General features: G+C 60.4%; 2 protein-coding genes and 1 long non-coding RNA gene across 6 annotated transcripts in view; 2 read left to right on the forward strand and 1 right to left on the reverse strand.

Annotated features, from left to right (window-relative positions):
• Positions 1-2398, forward strand: part of ADAMTS10 (ADAM metallopeptidase with thrombospondin type 1 motif 10) — a 71399-nt gene extending 69001 nt beyond the window's left edge. For all 3 annotated transcript variants that reach the window (XM_048054091.2, XM_066984075.1, XM_013200305.3), the window contains 2 exons: positions 5-161; positions 571-2398. In XM_048054091.2, coding sequence (XP_047910048.1) covers positions 5-161; positions 571-680 — 267 coding nt within the window. In that variant the 3' untranslated portion in view covers positions 681-2398. The remainder of the gene's footprint in view (positions 1-4; positions 162-570) is intronic.
• Positions 2399-2532: 134 nt separating this feature from the next.
• LOC136787024 (uncharacterized) lies at positions 2533-15431 on the reverse strand. The gene is made up of 3 exons (XR_010826786.1): positions 15020-15431; positions 4063-4147; positions 2533-3752 (listed from the first exon to the last, which is right to left on the reverse strand). It is a non-coding gene; the product is annotated as an uncharacterized lncRNA (long non-coding RNA).
• MYO1F (myosin IF) lies at positions 4465-17881 on the forward strand. 2 transcript variants are annotated; one of them, XM_066984078.1, is made up of 28 exons: positions 4465-4613; positions 8239-8376; positions 9681-9770; positions 10171-10265; positions 10771-10858; positions 11037-11126; positions 11268-11399; positions 11470-11604; positions 11688-11820; positions 12167-12363; positions 12490-12570; positions 12777-12863; positions 13017-13103; positions 13359-13526; positions 13609-13694; positions 13834-13915; positions 14005-14111; positions 14352-14450; positions 14521-14665; positions 14752-14866; positions 15428-15597; positions 15709-15854; positions 16076-16222; positions 16304-16452; positions 16711-16794; positions 16908-17109; positions 17312-17478; positions 17559-17881. In XM_066984078.1, the coding sequence occupies exons 1-28, from the start codon at positions 4611-4613 to the stop codon at positions 17633-17635; spliced, it is 3300 nt and encodes a 1099-aa protein (XP_066840179.1). In that variant the 5' UTR covers positions 4465-4610; the 3' UTR covers positions 17636-17881. The 2 variants fall into 2 exon arrangements, 1 of the variants encoding a protein (XP_066840179.1); XR_010826785.1 differs by lacking the exons at positions 17312-17478; positions 17559-17881 and having other exon boundaries at positions 16304-16418; positions 16908-17067.
• The last annotated feature ends 1483 nt before the right edge of the window (positions 17882-19364 follow it).

Here is a 19364-nt window from a genome sequence, read left to right on the forward strand (position 1 = left end):
GCAGTGCTCTGCGCAGTGCGGCCTTGGCCAGCAGAGGCGATCCGTCCAGTGCCTGGCTCACACCGGGCAGCCGTCTGGCGACTGCCTGGAAACCCTGCAGCCTCCTGGCATGCAGCAGTGCGAGACCAAGTGCGAGTCAGGACCCACGGACAACCCTGAAGGTAAGGGAGGCAGCGGGATTGGGGGGAGGCGCTGAGCCCTTCCAGCGTCTGGGACCACAAGGGGCAGCGGCAGTGCAGCCAGCACAGCCTGCGCTGGGCTCTAGCTGTGGGTTAAGGCTTTTGGGGGCAGACCTGATGCTGTCCCCTGTGGTCCATGGCCAAACCAGTGCACTGTGACCATGATAAATGAAGTAACTGCACCTTTGCAAAGGTAAGCTTTTAGTAGTGAGGCTCTCGGTAGCTGTTTCTTCAGTACCAACACATCTTGCTCCTCTGTGGCAAACGGCCCCCAGGAGCTGGGCATCGGGGTGCCACAGGAGGGCCTCGAAGGGGACTGGCTAAAAGCCTGCCCTGGAGCTCCTCACCCTAGGCACAGCTCTAACTCCGCTTCCTTCTGTCACCCATCCAGAGTGCAAGGATGTGAACAAGGTGGCCTACTGCCCGCTTGTCCTGAAGTTCAAGTTCTGCAGCCGGACGTACTTCCGACAGATGTGCTGTAAAACATGCCAGGGGCACTAGGAACATGGTGACCCTGTGGGAAAACTGGAAGGCAAGAGCTGCGCCGAAGGGCCACCGAGCCGGGCTCTTCCTCTCGCCCCGGGAACCTTCCCTGGGTCCAACACAGACACTGGTCGTGCTTCCGGTGGGAGCCGGCGTCACCCCACCTGTCCCCCAAAGACACGCACCCTTCGCCCCCGAGCATCCCAATGGCAGATCCCAGTTAAACCACTGCCGGCTACTGCAGAGACCATGGCCAAGCACGAGAGGAGCCGGTCACCATGGTGGGAGAGGGAGAAGCTGGGCAGAGCGCGGCAGCACGGACATTACTTGAAATTCTGATACTGTTATTTATTTAGTAGCGGACCCAGGTCCTGCAGGCGCCGAGGCGGTACCACTCGCCCTGCTCCTGCCTCATCCTACTCTGCTTCACGTCCCGAGGGCAGCGCAAGCCATCCCTGGGTGCCGCTGCCTTTCCCAGGGGAGACAGAGAGGAGTTTTCAGGTGCCATGGGTGATGTGATGAGCGTGGTTTGTAGCCATCAGCTTCTGGATGATGGACGAAGACAAGCTGCCATGGGGAGTGGGGTGGGAGCAGGGATGTTTGCTACATTTGCATCCTGTCACCTTGGGACCTGCAGCAGGTGATGGAGAACAGGTCACTCAGTGAGTAGAGCGGTGACACCAGTTTAACTGGGAGAGGGAGTTACTCAAACTCCCTTCACAACCTACTTTGATTGGGGCGTCCCTGTTTTTTTCCTAAAAGCCCTTATTGCTATTATGACTGTTTTTCCTTTTGAAAACACCTCAAAGCTTGAGCTGAGGTCAGGGCCGAGGCATGCTCGGGGTCACACAGTCACTTACAGGGTGTTGAGGCTGTGCTGGGCTGCAGGAAGCAAAGCCAGGGAGGATGCTGGAGGAGAACTGTCCTGGTCACAGCATCCCCACTGCCAAGCCATGAATTGGGACCAGTCTGTGCCTGGTCCTGGCTGGGCCCTCCCCAGGGAATGCCACGGCCTCCAAGGGTGCTCTGCCTCCAAGGGTGCTTTGCCTCCAAGGGTGCTCTGCCTCCTATGGTGCTCTGCCTCCAAGGGTGCTCTGCCTCCAAAGGCAGCCTCGCTGCGTGCAGCTGTGGCCTCAGGGTACCAGTCCCAGTGCCATGCCACTGCCCCCAGGAGACCTCCAGTGATGGGAAAAGAGCAGGCTTGACATTCCTCCAGGTCACCTCCTGGCCAGATCTGGGCCAACACACATCTCCAATGGGCCACCGCAGCCTGCTGGAGGAGACCTGAATTTGCAATGTACTAAGCATGTGCTTTTTGTTACTATTATTATTTTTGGGCCTTTCTGCATCACAAAGAGGAGAAACCTTGTCCCAGGCCAGGTTCTGTTCCCTTTGGGGGTCATCCTCAGGGTGCGGGGTCAAGATCAGCCCTCTTTTCCCAGAGCAAGCCTCTCCGCCCTGCCAGCCCTGATGTGTTACTCTACCGTCTGTATTTTTACCCGCTCATCAGCCGATTGCAGCTTCTCTGGTGCTCAGCAAATCCCCTTTGGCTGGCAAGCGGGCATGAATTTGTCTTCCTTCCCAGTGCAATGCTCCATTCTGACATTTTGGGAGGGGGTGTTTTCACCTTTTTATATAGATATATATAATGAAAAAATGTTTAAAATACTAACTCTAAGGAGGAGCGACGTAACGGCATGATTTATAATAAAGGAGTAGCTACGATCCCAGGCGCAGGTTCTGGTCCCAGTGTTGTTTCTCAACTGGTGAGCCTTGGCTCTGGACAGCCCCATGCCAGGATGCTGCCTGTGCTGATGCTAGAAGAGGGGTTTGGGCAGCGGTGGGGTTCCCTGCACCCCAAGTGACCAGAGTGGGTTGGGGGATTCATCTAGAGCTGCTTCATAACACAAAGGAACTGGCTTCCCCTTGGAAAACCCCTAGTGGGTGGGCTGTGCACCCCTGGGCGTGTAAACCCCATATTGCTAATGCTGGTTTGGGATTTTAGGGGTTTCTTTCGCTTGGAGCCTGAGACAACAGTGGTGCAAGGGATGGGGTGATATGGGGAGCTCTTGCAGGAGGAGATGTCCCGACAGAGGAGTTGCTGTTGCACAGGGTATGGTTTTGCTGTTCATCCCCAAATGTACCACCAGAAAAGGAGGAATTTATGTATTAAAAAAAAAAAATGCTTAAAAGCACGAGCTTTCTGGTTAAGGATGTAGGGAAGGCATGGAGCAGCCAGATGCTGCGCCCACCTGAGCAGAGGTTTCAGCCCCAACCCCAGCATTTGCCCTCCCTGCAAGGGCAGTTTCCTTTATGGCATTTCCTGGCTTCCATTCCTGTCTCCTGAGGCATGAAGCAGTGTGTGCAGCGCAGACGCAGGGCAAAATGCTCAGCCTGAGCAATGCAGAAGAAAAGCCCAGCCCAGGTGTGGATCCTGCATGAGTCCCTTCCCAAGGGGTCTCCAGATGGAGCCGCTGCTGCCCTCATCCTTGGCAGCTGAAGCAGTCGGCTCTGCCACTCACCTCGGGGTGTTCAGCGTCTCCATTTCAGCTACAAGCAGCGGCATCTGAATCTCCTGACTTGGACACTGCAAAATCCTGAGTGACATTGAGAAAATGCAAACACGAGTGGGCTCCTTGAGAGCTGCTTAGGGTTTGGCTCTGTTCACATGTTTCGGGGGCATTTTATCCTGCTGAGTCCGTGTTCTGCTCACGTCCAGTTTCAGTCTTTTCTCCTTTCACCCTTGAGGCTGAAATGCTATTTCTTAGAAAGAAAGAAATGACACCGAGGTCTCTGCTGTCTTGTCAATCCAGAAACCGGTGCTCTTCAAAAAGGCACTGAGCGGCCTGATAACATCTCGTGAGCAGTAAGGCTTTTCGGCGTTCCCCTGTGCGTGGGTCATGGCATCTTGCTCCCAGCCACTGAGGTCGAGCATTTCGGCTCCTGAGCTCTTGGTGCCTTCAGCCTCATAAAGCAGCAGTGCCGCGGTAGTGATGCTTGTCCCCGTCCTCTCCAGCTGCCTCCCGCATCGGGAACCTTCACCCGCTGCATGGCAAACGCTCCCTGTGCTGCGCCCCTCCGGCGATGCATCTGGTGGGGAAGATGTCCGTTTGCATGATGGATGCCTCAGCACTCGTGGCCATGGGTGCACCCACAGGGATGGGTGCTGCAAGGCCCGGGGTGCCCTGGGCCGGATTCCTGCCCCACACCCCAAGCAATGCCTCCGGCTCCCACCCACATCTGACATTGCCTTTGCCGGAGTTGGAGGCAGAGGCAGCGTGGCCAGGGGCTGCAGCAGGTAAGAGCTGAAATCCCAAAGGAAAGGCACTCATTGACTCTGCCCTCTTTACCTTAATATTAATTGGAATGTACAGAAACCCCCCGGTTTTGAGACACATACCCCTGGGACGTCAGGCAGTCCTGATCTTCCTGCAGCCCGATGGTCTCTGAACCAGCTCCAGCCAAAACGCTTCCTTAAGCATGGTCTGCTTAATCCAAAAGACGTGGAAAAAAAACAACAACCAACACCATCATGCTCCTAAAACCACCTCAGAGCAGAGCATCCCCCAGCTGCATCAAAGCGACCCCCAGGGTGAGGGAAAATGTTCAGAGCTCTGAGCATCCCTTCAGGCTGCACCCTGTGCCCACCAGCACCACCTGCATCCCCAGGACAGTGACCCTGGCACCAGCTGGCAGTGGCAGTGGGGGCACCCTGGGCAGGGCCACCCCAGGCTCCCCCCTCGGCAGCGGGAAGAGGCTTTCATCCTCCCCACCCCCCCCCCCCCCCAGCAAACCAGCACTAAATGAGGAAGTGGGAGGAGAAAAAAAAATAGTAGCAAGTTGTAGTTGCAGGAGAAACACCAAAGCGAAGCCCTTCGGGATGGACCTGTGCCCACGGTGACAGGAGCCCCAAGCACGCCATCCCCAGGGGCAGGACGCAGGGACACCATGGTGAGTGCAAGCGGGGGCCTCGCTGGCTTCCCCCTGCCCTGTCCTTTCCCGGAGCCCTGGGTGTCACCTTTGGGTGTCTTCCTGCCACCTTGGGGCTATCTCAGCCCTATCCTCTCCTGCACCCACCTGGGTCTGGGGGTGCCAGGAGCCCCCCACGATGTCCCCAATGGAGAGAGGATGGAGCTGCCCAGGCTCGGGGTGAAGGAGCAGGGCTGGGGCTGAGCGAGGTGCTGTGTGGGGCACGGTGCTGGGGAGCAGCTGCTGGGGATGGGCACAGGGTGTTGGGTGCAGGATCAGTGCAGGATCCTGCAGGGTTGATGCACATGGGAGCACTGACCCGAGTGGGATCAAGGGCAGCAGGTGGTGAGCCAGGCTGGGCACAAAGCGCTCTTGATTTTGCCAGCATGGTCCCCGTACGGGAACCCATGTCTTCCTCTTGGCCCAGCTTCCTGCCAGCGCTTCTGATTTCAGTGCTTGTGGCACCAGCAGGGTGCGGGCAGAGCACAGTGGTGTGGTGGGGGCTGCCGGGGGTGTTTGTGCCCCCCGGGACCAGCTCAGGCTGGGAGGGACCTGCAGGTGCCGGTGCCCGGGGTCGAACCTCGCACCCCAGTACATGCGGGGAAATGGGGATGGTGGCTCGGGGCTGCTGCGGGGGCAGCGGCCGGAGCTGGAAGTTGATCTGGAGGAAGAAGAGGAAGATGCAGGCTCTCAAAATGAAGAAGATGCTCAGGCGTGGCGTGAGGGGCTGTACAGTGTGGCCATGGCCACATCCTCCAGCCCACAGCTCTGCTCCCTCCGCACGTCTGAGCGCTGCCGTCCCCGGCCTTCGCTTCCCGCCAGCCAGGAGCGGGGACAGCAGCCGGGCTGAAGCAGAGCCTCCTCCTCCCAACAGCAGCCACTGGTTGCGGTTGTCACCTCCGACAGGCTGCTCCAGCACTGTCCCTACAAGACACGGACAGCTGAGACCCGATGATGTTTCATGGTTTCACAAGGGGTCATGGCTGCACATCCCCCCTGGGACCCTGCTTCGGGGTCAGCCTCCGTCCCCAGAACTCTGGGGTGAACGCCCCCTCCCCAGATCCTGTTTGTGCCCATGTCAGGGGCCAGCCGGGCTGCTGACAGCAGTGCAACACCCTGCGCTCTTCTCCTCAAGGCTTCCTGTGGTTTCAAAGGTGTTGGCTGCATCTGGGCTCGCCCTGTCTTGAGAACAGAGATGCCACCTTGGGCTGCGTCCGCTCCGCCTTCAGCACTTGCAAGGGTTTTGCTTTTTTGGTGGCTCAGACTTGAGTTTTGAAGAAAAACAGACAATGTTTTGCGATCGTTGGTGCAGGGCTGCTCCTGAGGTCCCTGCTTGCATCCGCAGCCCTGGTCATGGGTGGTGGCTGTGGTGGTGACAGTCCCCATCCTGCAGCCCTCGCGGGGGCTCCTGGTGGGCTCCTGGCCCCCACACACGCACCCATCATGTACAGGGCTGTCAGCAGAGCAATGCTCCTTGCACAAAGTGGCTGCAAACTGTGCCTGGATTTCCGGTCCAAGGGCTGCTGAAAGCTTCTTCCCACTCGGCTCTAGGACGAAATGGCTTGTGGAGGTGTCTGGTCCTGGCCATCCACCTGTCCCCTTCCTGGCAGGACCCATCTGGTGGCAGTGGCTGTTGAGCCACTGCTCTCCAGCTCACCCCTTGCCTTGGCCAGCAGCACAGGAAGGGACTGGGAACCCCTGGCCCAAGCCTTTGAAAGCAAATTCAGCTTCTGCCCTGCACGGAGCCCCTGCTCCCCTCAGGGATGTTGCCCCTCGCCTCTTGCAAGGCTTTTATCCAGCACGTTAAACCATGGCCCCATGAAATCTTCACCTCACAGGATGCTCCCAGGAAGCTGGGCAGCCTTTGTGCTCCCCAAAACAGAGCAGAAACACCCACAGCCCTGCTGGGGCTGGGACAGCCTGGGACAAAACCTTCATTTAAAGTGAGACGGTGCTTTCCCTGCAGCTGTGCTGCATCAGGTGCCGGGCTGAGCCAGGAAAACCCCTAATCTGTGCCTGAGGAAGAGGAGGAGGCATGTGCTGGCTTCCAGCTGCTCTGAGCAATCATTTGAGTGAAGGAGAAACTTCAGGTGTCAGCTCGAAAGCGCGAAGCTTGCAGTACAGGAAATGCCTACATTGGCCTGAATTCAGGGCTATAAGAAACAGCGTGAGCTCAGGGTGCCTGCGCCAGGGGGCTTGGGGTGATGTAAGTGGCAGATGGGGAAGCCGAGGTGTCAGTGTCCCCATGGGCTCCTCCCAACCTGCTCACCTCCGCTTGAAGCATAAGGTTTTGGCCAGGTCGGGGTGGCAACCTTGGGGTCACCGGCAGCACGCTGGGTGACAGCATGGTGACCTGGGTGGCCTTCCTGTGGGCTCTTTAGGATGGAGGGGAAGAAGAGGAGGGGAAAGCAAGAAAAAGGACCATAAGCAATGAACTGGTGGAAGAGGAGAAGCTCTGTGAACAGCCCCGATCCCATCCAGAGCCCCTGAGCTGACCCAGGCCCATGTGTCCCAACTGCTTGCAGAGGGGCAAGGAAGCTGAAAGCCCCCCCACTGGTTATAGGGCCGTGAGCTGCGTTCAGTAGCTGGGATTTTGTGAGTAGGGTTACAAAGCCCAGCAGCCCACCAGGGATGGGGGTGGCCAGGGGGAGCAGCCCAATGCTGCTGATCCCCTCCCTGCTCCACGAGCATCCCTCGGTCACCCCTCGTGACGCTGCTGGGGGACAGGGGCGGCTGCCTGTGACTGTCAGGGGCAGACGGGAGGGTGCAAAGGCAGCAGCACCCTGAGGCCTGAAAGCTTGAGAATCGGCAAGAAAATGAAGCAAAAGGGGAAGAGAAGAAAAGGGAAATGGAAAGAGTAAGAGGCTGGGGGTAATGGGGGGGAGAAGTGAAATCAACACCAGGAGCACCAGGGTGAAAGCGGAACTGCGGGGCCGGTGGCTGCAGGACGGGTGCGCAGAGGAGCTGGGGGCGGCTCCAGCCATGGGTGTCCCCTCCCAGGCATCGTGGGCACATTCAGGCAGATTACTCTGCAGCAACAAGGCCGAGGACCCTCTGGGATATTTTCTTTTTGGGCAGTGGAATCCCACCCAGCCCAGGGCTGTGCTTAGCCCCACGATCACTTAAGTCGCAGCCCACGGTCTTCCTTCTGTCCAACTGCCCCCGAGGATGCTGCAAGGGTGAATTTGGGGTGGCAGGAAAACGGGTGCTTGGGTTTCCCCAGGCAGGGCAGGGGGTGACGTTCCCAGCTCTGCCCCGCTGCAGTGGAGACGCAGGGGCGCAGCCAGGGGTGCCCCACAGGCCATGATTTTTGCCTTTCCCCAGGGTTGTTTTTGCTGCCCCTTTGACTGATATGCAGAGCCTGTGCGGTGATTGCTTCATTACTCATCTGTTACCTCCGTAAGGAGCAGGGGAAATGTTACAAACGTGCCTACAGGCTGCGAGCCCATTCTGCGCCTCTTGGGAGTGTGGGGCCTGTGGTGAGGCAGGATCTGGCTAGAGGGACGGATCAAACCCATGTGCAGCAGTGGCTGAAATACCCCTTTGTGCTGCCCAAGGGTGCCTGTTTCAGATTCCTGCCACAGTCGCTGTGACCCTCTCCCTGCAGGGCAGCAAGGAGCGCTTCCACTGGCAGAGCCACAATGTCAAGCAGAGCGGGGTGGATGACATGGTTCTGCTCTCCAAGATCTCCGAGGAGGCCATCGTGGAGAACCTCAAGAAGCGCTTTATGGACGATTACATCTTTGTATCCTTCCCAGGGCAGCAGGATGGGGAGTAGCAGGGCCACGCTCTAAGGCTTTGCAAGGGCCTGCAGCGTGTCCATCCCTGCACGATATTGGGACGGGTTTGGTGGCCATGGCACCCCGTTACACACCACAGAGCTGGTGCAGCCCATGTGCTTCACCATTACCCAGGGGAAGGACCCCTTCTCCTTGTTGGCAGCATGGTCCTCCTCACCAAACCCTGCAGCTGCACAGGGCATCGTCCCCTCCTGCTGTTGCCCACAATCCATCGATGCCCACTGGGTGCTCTGCACTGACTCTGGGACACCATTGAGCCAGCACAGGGTGAAAACTCCCTGTCCCTTACGTGCCGTCCTCCAGCCCAGATGCTTTTGTGGTCACTGGCTTTGTCAGAGAGATGACATCACTGAGCACCAAGCACGAGGTTTGGTGGCTCTCTGGTTCCTTGGTACGGATGGGGAAGCTGTTCCTACCATCCGAGGCTCTGAGCCCGGCTCGGCCCCCCAGCCCCTGCTCAGTTTCGCAGCCAGATCAGCACCCAGCTGCATCACGCCTGCTGCGGCCGTGCCCCAGCCCCAGAGGGATAGGAGAAGCTCCCCAGGCTGCAGAGTGGGACGTGGCGGGGAGCTCGGGCGCAGAGCCGCTTGCTGTTGTGGACGTGAGTGGTTGTGGTTTCCCTGAAGATGCGGCTCTGTCCTTACAAGGCGATGCTCTGTCCCAGGCTGGCAGTGACGCAGCCATCCGGCTCACTCTTTCAGCAGCCCCAGGGTTTTAAATGTGCTTGGGGGTTGGGCTTCGGGTTGGCTTTTTTTGGAGGAGGAGGAAAAAATACCCCACGCAGCCTCTTTCTTCCTTTTTTCACAGCGCTGAGTGCAGGGCCCCCATCCAGTCATGACTCAATGCCCCACGCTTCTGCATTTCCCAGAAAAGCCCCTCTCTTCCTGCCCTCGGCTGCCTTCCCCTCCCTGCTGCCGGGTGGGCTGAAAGCAGGACCCTGGCCCTGCACCATCCATGGCCTCCACACCCAGCATCCTCCCCAGGGCAGTGGGACTCATCCCCATCCTCCCGATGCACCGCTTCCAGCCGCAAGCCTCTGTTTTTCCATCCCCCCCATCACACCTGGGTAATTTGGGGATGCTGCGTGCGGATGTAGGGGAACCCCATGGCTGAGGGAGCACTGGGTCATGAGCTGAAACCCATCGTGCTATTCCTGGTGCTGCCTTACAAGGAGGCAGGGACACTCGGATGTCATGGGCAGGACGGGGGGACATGGGAGAGGATACCTGGACCTTGACCTGCTGCCCAGACCTACATCGGGCCGGTGCTCATCTCCGTCAACCCCTTCAAGCAGATGCCGTACTTCACCGACCGAGAGATCGAGCTGTACCAGGGGGCGGTAAGGCTGCTGTGTGCAGGCTGGCAGGGCTGGCGAGGGGTTAATTAGGTTTAATTTGGTGCATTTGCATACAAATGCCTGGGGGTGTCCCATGAATGAGCGTGCCCTTTGGGTACTGATTGCCTGGGTCAGCACTCCCAAATGCTTGTCTGCAGCAAGATTTGGAAGCAAATCCACATTCCTGGAAAATTCATCCCATAAATACGCATTAGGGCAACCGGGACGTGGTGAAGTGCCCAAGTGCCTGGCTCTGCTGCACGTCCTTCCCGAGGCGGAGGGGACCCCAGCAGACATCCTGCATGCTGCTGCCTCCTGCGCCGCATGGGCAGAGTGAAGGGGGCTGCAGAGGGGGCTGGCAGCTGCTCCCTGCTCAGCACTGCTGCCCTTGCCTCCTCTCTAGGCTCAGTATGAAAATCCCCCCCACATCTATGCGCTGACGGACAACATGTACCGAAACATGCTGATCGATGGGGAGAACCAATGTGTCATCATCAGGTAGAGGGCAGCGGGTGGCTGGGTGCCCCCGGCACCCCTTCCCCAGCACCCTGGGGTGTCCAGGCCAACTGCGGTGGCCGGGCAGTGGCAAGAGGTGGCTGAAGCCCGGTGCTGGCCACGGGTGAGCACCATCTGGGTGTGCTGGGGCTGTGGTCCCAGGCAAGGACCGAGCCTTGTGCAACGTGCTTTTCCGGCTGAGTGTTGCAAGGGAAGGGGTCAGGATGTGGGGCAAGGCCAAAGACTTCCCCTTCAGGCTCCAAAGCCTCCCTCCTCCCCTCCAAAATCCAGCAGCAAGAAATCCAACAACTTCTGCTGTAGCTCAGCCCTGCTCTGGTCCCGTTCATGTCCCAGAGCCCCTGCAGCCCCTTCGCCAACATCATTAGCCACAGCCCCCGTCCCCTCCAGCTGCCCCAGGCCCTGAGGGACCAGGGGCTCCCCAGCATCCTACCAGGAGTGCTCCAGGGGCTCCTGTTTCACCTCTCCTCTTCTTTTGACATTTACACAGTGGAGAAAGCGGGGCCGGGAAAACAGTGGCAGCAAAATACATCATGGGATACATCTCCAAAGTGTCCGGGGGTGGCGACAAGGTGCAGGTAGGGCTGCCCCCACCCCAGCACCCAGAGTTTCGCCTCCCGACCTGTCTGCTCCCCCAGCCCCTGCACAGAGCAGTCCTTGGCCGGGGACGTGTCTCCATCCCCAGTCGGGGCGGGCAGCTGCAGTGGGCACAAGTGCGCAGCCCTGCTCAGGCTCGTGCCCTCCTCTGGCCACCAGCACGTGAAGGACATCATCCTGCAGTCCAACCCACTGCTGGAAGCCTTTGGCAACGCCAAAACCGTCCGCAACAACAACTCGAGCCGCTTTGTAAGTCCCTGGGGCAGGCGTGGACCGTGCCAAGGGTTGGTACCTTGCAGTGCCATAGCCAGGATCCGTCCCTGCCGTGCTTGTGGCATGGCTGGTGGGGACAGCCAGGGGCTGGGTGCTGATGGCACCGTGCCTGGGCAGGGGAAATACTTCGAGATCCAGTTCAGCCGGGGCGGTGAGCCCGACGGGGGGAAGATCTCCAACTTCCTGCTGGAGAAGTCACGGGTGGTGAGCCAGAACGAGCACGAGAGGAACTTCCACATCTACTACCAGGTATGGGGGCGTGGGACTGGGCGGGCATGGGGCTGGAGCCGCTAACTGCAGCCCCCCGGGTGTCCCGCAGCTCATCGAAGGGGCGTCCCAAGAGCAGCGGCAGAACCTGGGCATCATGAGCCCGGATTATTACTACTACTTGAACCAGTCGGACACGTACCAGGTAGAAGGCACGGACGACCGCAACGACTTCCATGAGACTATGGTGAGTGTCCAGGGGTTTTTGGGTATCCAGAAACCTGTCTGAGGCCAAACTGGGGCTGACCCCCCCACACCCTGCCCCCCCAGAACGCCATGCAGGTGATCGGCATCCGGGGCGAGGACCAGCAGCTGGTGCTGCAGATCGTGGCAGGGATCCTCCACCTGGGCAACATCAGTTTTCGGGAGGAGGGCAACTATGCCCAGGTGGAAAATGCCGACTGTGAGTAGCCAAATCCTCCTTGTTCCAGGGAAGCAAACTTACATGCTTGCAGGCACCCCGACAATGAATTGCAACATCTCTGTAGCACAAATCCCCCATCAGAGGAGAGAGGCAACATCAGCATCTTCCCCACGTTAAACATGAGGAAACTGAGGCAGTGAGCAAATGGCACAGCCAGAGATTAGCAAGTGCCTGGCAGGGAGCAGAGGCTGTGATGGAGCTGAGGGAGGGCAACATCCCATCCCAGATCGTGTTGCTCCCCATGCCATGGCCCCACTCATGTTTGGCTGGGGCTGAGTGGGCAGTGTGCGGGGGGGACAGCCCTGACCCCCCTCCTTCTGCCCAGCCCTGGCCTTCCCCGCCTACCTGCTGGGCATCGACCGCGACCGCCTCAACAGCAAGGTCACCAGCCGCAAGATGGACAGCAAGTGGGGCGGACGCTCCGAGTCCATCACCGTCACCCTCAACGTGGAGCAGGCGGCTTACACCCGGGACGCCCTGGCCAAGGGGCTCTACGCTCGTGTCTTTGACTTCCTCGTGGAGGTGGGTGCCCCGGGGAGTACGGCTGTGGGGAGGGGGATGAGGGGATGCTCATGGGGACGCTGGCTGGCTGCTCCTGCACGCAGCCGCACGCCCCACGAAGGTGGCTCCCACCGTCTCTCCCTGCAGTCCATCAACCGAGCCATGCAGAAGCCGTACGAGGAGTACAGCATTGGGGTGCTGGACATCTACGGCTTTGAAATATTCCAGGTGGGTGCTGGTTTGCAGTGGGAGCCCAGCTGGGGGGCACTCCTTCCCTGCTCCAGCAGCGAGGGTGGTCAGAGCAAGGGGTTGTTGGTGGCCAATGGCCCGAAGAAGGGTCCCTGGAGCAGCACCCAAAGGCTCCACCCATTGGGATCACCTGAGTAGAAGCCAACTCAGCCCCATCTTCTCTTTCCTTTTCCCTCATTTTACAGAAAAATGGTTTTGAGCAGTTCTGCATTAACTTTGTGAACGAGAAGCTGCAGCAGATCTTCATAGAGCTGACCCTGAAGGCAGAACAGGTACAAGGGAGCTGAAACCCAATAGGGCTGCACCAGCACCCCAGTCCCCGTGCTCTGCACCCCACTGATGTGGCACCCTGGCCAGGGCATGTCCCATGGGTGCAGAGCTGGAGCCCACCAGCTCTCTTGGTGTGTCGTTCCCCCACCCCGTAGGAGGAGTACGTGCAGGAGGGCATCAAATGGACCCAGATCCAGTACTTCAACAACAAGGTGGTGTGCGACCTGATAGAGAACAAGCTGGTGAGTGGGGGTCCCCCCAGTAGGATGCTTCCTTGGGAGCCGAAGCACTGGGGGGGGCTCGGGGGGGCTGGGTGCTGCTGGGGTGGGGGGGCAGGAGCCAGCCCTGGGGGAGCTGCAGCTCCATGTCCTTCACCCAAGGTGCATTTCAGTGCAAAGCAGCTTTGAGCCGCACAGGGCACCTGAGCACAGCCAGATGCAGGATTGGGCCCTGCCCTCAGCCTTAAGTCACCCCTGGCTTTGCCTTCCATCCCCCAGAACCCTCCCGGGATCATGAGTGTCCTGGACGACGTCTGTGCCACCATGCACGCCACCGGCGAGGGCGCTGACCAGACCCTGCTGCAGAAGCTGCAGGCAGCCGTGGGCACCCATGAGCACTTCAACAGCTGGAGCTCGGGCTTCGTCATCCACCACTACGCGGGCAAGGTACGGCATCCTGCACCCTGTACCCTGCACCCTGAGGCCCCGGCCCCAGCGTACTGGGGCTGAGCTCCCCTCCTGCCCCCAGGTCTCCTACGACGTGAATGGCTTCTGTGAGCGCAACCGGGACGTGCTCTTCACCGACCTGATTGAGCTCATGCAGAGCAGCGAATAGTGAGTATGGGCGGTGCTGTGGTCTCCTGGGGCACCCCAAAAGAGCTGGGGTGATGGGCAGCATCCTCAAAACGCGGACCTTTGCTGGTCCTGCCCCTGCCTGGCAGCTCTCACCCGGGGGTTCTCCCCTGCCTTTCAGCGGTTTCATCCGGATGCTTTTCCCGGAGAAGCTTGATTCTGACAAAAAGGGCCGCCCAACCACTGCGGGCTCCAAAATCAAGGTAGGTTCTGGAGGCTGCAGAGCAGCAGCTGGGGGCTGCTGGGCTCCCACCAACACCTTTAACGCTACAGAGGCCGATCCTTGCAACAGAAACAGGCTAACGACCTGGTGAACACGTTAATGAAGTGCACACCACACTACATCCGCTGCATCAAGCCCAACGAGACCAAGAAACCCCGTGACTGGGAGGAGAGCAGGTAACAGAGGATGCTGTAATGGGTCACAGAGCCCCAGAGCCCAGGTACCTGGTGGCCGGGAGCAGCTTTCCTCCAGACCCAGGGGATGGGAAGGGGCAGCGTGCGGACACACACGTCCCTCTGCGCGTGCATCCTCCAGGGGCTCTGACCTGGGCACCCCCAGGCAAAGCGATGGGGATGGGCAGAGCCATGCTGCCATGCTGCCATCCCACAGCGAGCGCATCCCTCCCAATCCCGCAGGGTGAAGCACCAAGTCGAGTACCTGGGGCTGAAGGAGAATATCCGCGTACGCCGGGCTGGTTTTGCCTACCGCCGCCTCTTCCAGAAATTCCTGCAACGGTGAGGGGCCGCGGGGCTGCGCGGAGGGGGTCTGCAGCCCGGCAGCCGCTCATGGCCCCTGTCCCGGCAGCTACGCCATCCTCACCCCCGAGACGTGGCCGTGCTGGCGCGGGGACGAGCGGCAAGGCGTGCAGCACTTGCTGCGCTCCGTCAACATGGACCCAGACCAGTACCAGATGGGACGGAGCAAGGTGTTCGTCAAGAACCCCGAGTCGGTAGGTTGGGGGCATGGGGACGTCACGGGCATCTGCACCGGGGTCGGCCCCTGCCCAGCCGGGCTCAGTGCCCCCCTGCCCCGCAGCTCTTCCTCCTGGAGGAGATGCGGGAGCGGAAATTTGACGGCTTCGCCCGGGTGATCCAGAAGGCCTGGCGCCGGCACGTCGCCATCCGGAAATACGAGCAGATGCGAGAGGAGGGTAAGGCTGTGACGGCGGGGACACCGGTGCGCTTTGTAGGGTGCCCTTGGCCAGGGACAGCCCTGCTCGCTGCAGAACCACCGGAGCAATGGGGGAGCAGCATCCCCGCTCCTAATTGCAACAAAGGGGGTGATGAGGGACTGGACAAGATACCTGAGGTCTTTTCCTACATTTCAAGGAGGGAGTGGGTTTCTTGCTCCTGTTTTCAGCCCTGGGAGGGGCTGTCAGACAGAACCCAGAGCATCTCGCTGTCCATCTGCATTTCACTGCCTGCAAAAAAGATGGAGATGAGAGTCAGTGCTTGTAGAGGGATGGGAAAGGCCCGTGGTCACCACCTGACACCCGCCATGGGCAATTTCCAACCCTCCCAAGCATACAGTGCAAAATCAAGAGGAAAAAATCAGAAAGCAGCTGGGCCCCTCCCTCCCCCCCTACCACAACACAAGGTTTTGGGGACGCTGAATGGGTTTTGTGGCCAGTGCAGCTCCTGCTGCGTGGGGCCGTGGGCTGAGTGCCAGCTCAGAGCCCTGCCCAACCAGCATCGCTTCGGGTCCCACGCAGCCTCCAGCATCCTCTACAACTGCAAAGAGCGGCGGAGGAACAGCATCAACAGGAATTTTGTGGGCGATTACCTGGGCATGGAGGAGCGGCCGGAGCTGCGGCAGTTCCTAGCCAAGAGGGAGCGGGTTGACTTCGCCGACTCCATCACAAAGTATGACCGGAGGTTCAAGGTGAGACAAGCCAAGCTGTGGCTCATGGTGGTTGCCCTTGGGTGGGATGTGGGTGGGGCTTGTGCCCCCCCCCGCCAACTCCCCTCAGCCCCTGCACCTGCCCTTTCACAGCCCATCAAGCGGGACTTCATCCTCACCCCCAAGTACTTTTACCTGATCGGGCGGGAGAAGGTGAAGAAAGGCCCTGAGAAGGGGCAGATCAAGGAGGTGCTCAAGAAGAAGGTGGAGATCCAGGCGGTGAGCGGCGTCTCGCTGAGGTGCGTCCCATTGCACCAGCTCAGTGTGGTCGGGCTTCACCCATCATGTCCCCCCAGACCCTTCCCATTTTTCGGTGCCCGCAGCCCAGCCCCAACGCACTGCTGTTGGAGCATCGCGCCACGGGGATGAGGGGTCCCTGTGCTCTCCGGGCCTGCTCAGGGGTCCCCAAGGCCTGGCAGAGTCTCCTGCCCCCCTGACAGCCCCCTGGGGCTGCCCACAGCACCCGGCAGGATGATTTCTTCATCATCCATGAGAACGATGCCGACAACTTCCTCGAGTCCATCTTCAAGACGGAGCTGGTCAGCCTGCTGAGCAAGCGCTACGAGGAGCTCACCCATACCAAGCTGCAACTCACCTTCAAAGACACGTAAGGATGGAAGCTGGGAGAGGTGGCAAAGCAGGAAGAGGCCACATCCCCGCAGCCTCACGGCCCCTCTCCTCCTCCCAGACTACAGTTTCGGGTGAAGAAGGAGGGCTGGGGCGGCGGCGGCACCCGCAATGTCACCTTCATGAGAGGACAGGGCGACGTGGCCATCCTCAAAGCTGGAGGCAAAACCCTTACGGTCAGCATCGGGGACGGGCTCCCCAGGAACTCCAGTGAGTGCCGGTGCCAGTGCACCTGGGGGGAGCAGCACGGGGCGGGGGGGGGGGGGCAGGAGCTCCAGGGCCACGGTGAATGGTGGGGGGCTTGGGGACATCAGGGTGAGACACTGTGCTCTGCGGGGTCTGTGTTTCACCCAGGAGGGACCTGTTCAGGTGATGGGGCAGCATCAGGTGCTGAAGGGTGGTGGGATGCAAACCACGGTCAGCCCCCACATGGGACATCACCTAATGAGGTCTTGTGTCCCCTCCCAGAGCCCACAAGGAAGGGGGTGACGCAGAGCAGAGGTGGCAGCAGGTATCCAGCACCTTCCCGGAGTGCCCCCCCGGCACCCCAAGGTGAGCAGGGCAGCGCCAAATGGGGCCCAGCCTGATCCAGCCGGCTCTGTGCTGCTGCAGGGCAGGCAGGGGATGACCCCCCCAGTAACTGACCATCCCTGGGGTTGTTCCAGGCACCTGCAAGAACGGGGCTCCCCAGTTCCCACGTGGGAACAGCCGGGCTCAGCGGGACACCTACAACACACCCCAGAAGCAGGCGCGGGCACCACCGGCCACAGTGCTGCCCACCCAAAGCACAAACCGCCGGCCAAAGACACGGCCCCCATCCGAGCAGAACATGGAGTTCCTCAACGTGCCTGACCAGGGGGTGGCCGGGTAAGGTCCAGCACCCATGTGCCCGCCACAGTCCTCCAGTCTCCCCTCCCACTGCTGCAGGCTCCGGAGACACTCTTCCCGCTCCGGCCAGCTCTGTGTAAACTGGCAGTCCTGGGAGGGCAGAGCAGGCTGGGGAGGGGGACGTGGGATGTCCCACACCCCCTACCTTCCCTGGGTCTCACGCCGTGTCACCGGTCCCCAGGATGCAGCGGAGGCGAAGCGTGGGCCAGCGGCCACCCCCAGCCGGTCGCCCCAAGCCGCAGCCCAAGGTGGCCACGCCGCGCTGCCGTGCGCTGTACCAGTACATCGGGCAGGACGTGGACGAGCTCAGCTTCAACGTGGGGGACATCATCGACATCCTGCTGGAAGGTACCGCCAGGCTCCCGGCATCCCACGTTGCCCCGCAGATGCTCCACGTCTCACCCCGGGCTCTTTTCCCCCTTTCCCAGATATCTCTGGTTGGTGGAAGGGACGGCTGCATGGCAAGGAGGGGCTTTTTCCTGGGAACTACGTGCAGAAGATCTGAGCCGGGCGCAGCGGACAAGGATGCTCCCAGTAGGTGCCAGCCATGGGGACGCAGCCCTGCGGAGCCCTCGCCAGCCCTCGCCACCGGTGGATCCGGCCTGCTGGCAGCCACCAGTTTCTGCAGCTGCTTCAGACAGTGGAGCAGGGCCAGGCTCTTTGCTGCTTGTTCGTACGATGGTTGTGGAACTGCTGAGGTGACTCTGGGGCACAGATAGTTTTATCGTTGGTAATTATAGCAGTGAAGTTACTTGTGGTGGCTTTGGGCTTCTGACCTCGCTGCCGGATGGTTCACACATTGCAAACACAGCAAATCTGAGTTGGACTCAAAAAAACAAGCCCAAAGTTTGTGTTCCCCGCTGATCTCCCCCAGACCCAGCCCCCAGCACTGGCTGTCCCCATGACAGGGGCCCCGCACCCACGTGTCCGCATGCAGGGACAAGGGTGGGCGCACACCAGAGCAGCCCCATCTCCTCTGCGTCGAATCCTCCAGAAGATGCTGAACACGAACCAGCTCCCCCCAAACCCCGTCTCAGGCTCTTGCACATCCCAGCATCGCTCCGGAGCACCTGGCAGTGCTGGCCAGGAGCCGCAGGGCAGCGAGGAGACAAAGCCCTGGAATCGGGGCGCAGCAGGACCTGCGTGCCAGCGTGGCGCCTGATTTCCTGCAGGACTTGCTGCGAGAAGGACTGAGCTGCGGCTCCGCGTATTTGGGTCCTGATCCGAGGGGGCCACAGGTGGCACAGACGGGCCCAAGCCCTCTCCTGTGGCGAACACAGAGCTGCCCCCCCCCCCAGCATCACAGGCAGGGGGGTCTCACCGGCGGGGTGCTGGGGCTGGAAGCCACCGTCCACAGCCACGCTGAGGTGACCCCGAGCACACCCTCTTGGGGTGACGTTCCCTGCCCTGGGGCACTGGGGGGGGGGGGGGCGGGGGGCTTTGAGTGGGGGCTTTTTCCCACCGAGGGTGCGTGAGGTTTGCAGCGGGGAGAGGGACGAACGGCACCAACACGTCGGGGACAGTCCTTGCCTGTGCCCCGTGGTGCTGGGGACCCCCGCCATGCTCTGGCTGCAGAGATAAGCAGGGGTCAGTGTCCCGTCCCCCCCCGCCACCAATCCCTGTCACCCTCCCCCAGGATGGCCGAAGGAAGTGACGCCATCCCGCTGCAGCCCTCGGCCTCACCACCCGTCCCTCCTCTTCCTCCCTCCCTGCAGCCCCCGCTGACCGCGGGTGGGCAGAGCCCCTGCCCAAGAGATGGACTTGGGGGGGGGGGCACACACGTATGGGGGGGCTCAGGGGACCCTATGCCCACCAGGGTGGGGGGGTGACGCCAAGCAAAAGGCTGCTGGGAAATGAAGTCTTGCGCAGCCTCACGTGGCGATGCGCTCCGGGCCTGGGGAGGGAAGGGGGAAATGTGGGGCAGCGCCCGTGTCTCAGCCTCGTGGCTTTGCCCCCTTGTGATGGGTTTTCACAGCCCATGCGGGCCTTGGGGGGATTTTTCTTTCTTTCTTTTTTTTTTTTTTTTTTTTCCCTGTAAATGCAGTTTTAGAGTCCTTGCACTGCTGAGCTTGGGAAGGGCATTGGGGGGGGGGGGGAGAGGAAGGTCGGGGGGGGGGAAGCAGTGAGAGCCTCTGCTTTCATCTGACTGAATAAAAATGGCTTTGGAAACTGCTGCTGGAGGAATCTCCTTCCTGCACCCTTCAACCCTGCCTTGGGGCCGGGGGTTGGGGGGG

Source organism: Anser cygnoides, chromosome 27 (assembly GCF_040182565.1).
Source record: "Anser cygnoides isolate HZ-2024a breed goose chromosome 27, Taihu_goose_T2T_genome, whole genome shotgun sequence".
Taxonomy (NCBI): domain Eukaryota; kingdom Metazoa; phylum Chordata; class Aves; order Anseriformes; family Anatidae; genus Anser; species Anser cygnoides.

Excerpts from the sequence above, each read along its gene's own strand:
- MYO1F (XM_066984078.1), top strand. Across the intron at positions 13,104-13,358 it reads ACCTGATAGAGAACAAGCTG|AACCCTCCCGGGATCATGAG; the intron begins GTGAGTGGGGGT and ends TCCATCCCCCAG. Across the intron at positions 14,112-14,351 it reads CGTGACTGGGAGGAGAGCAG|GGTGAAGCACCAAGTCGAGT; the intron begins GTAACAGAGGAT and ends CCAATCCCGCAG.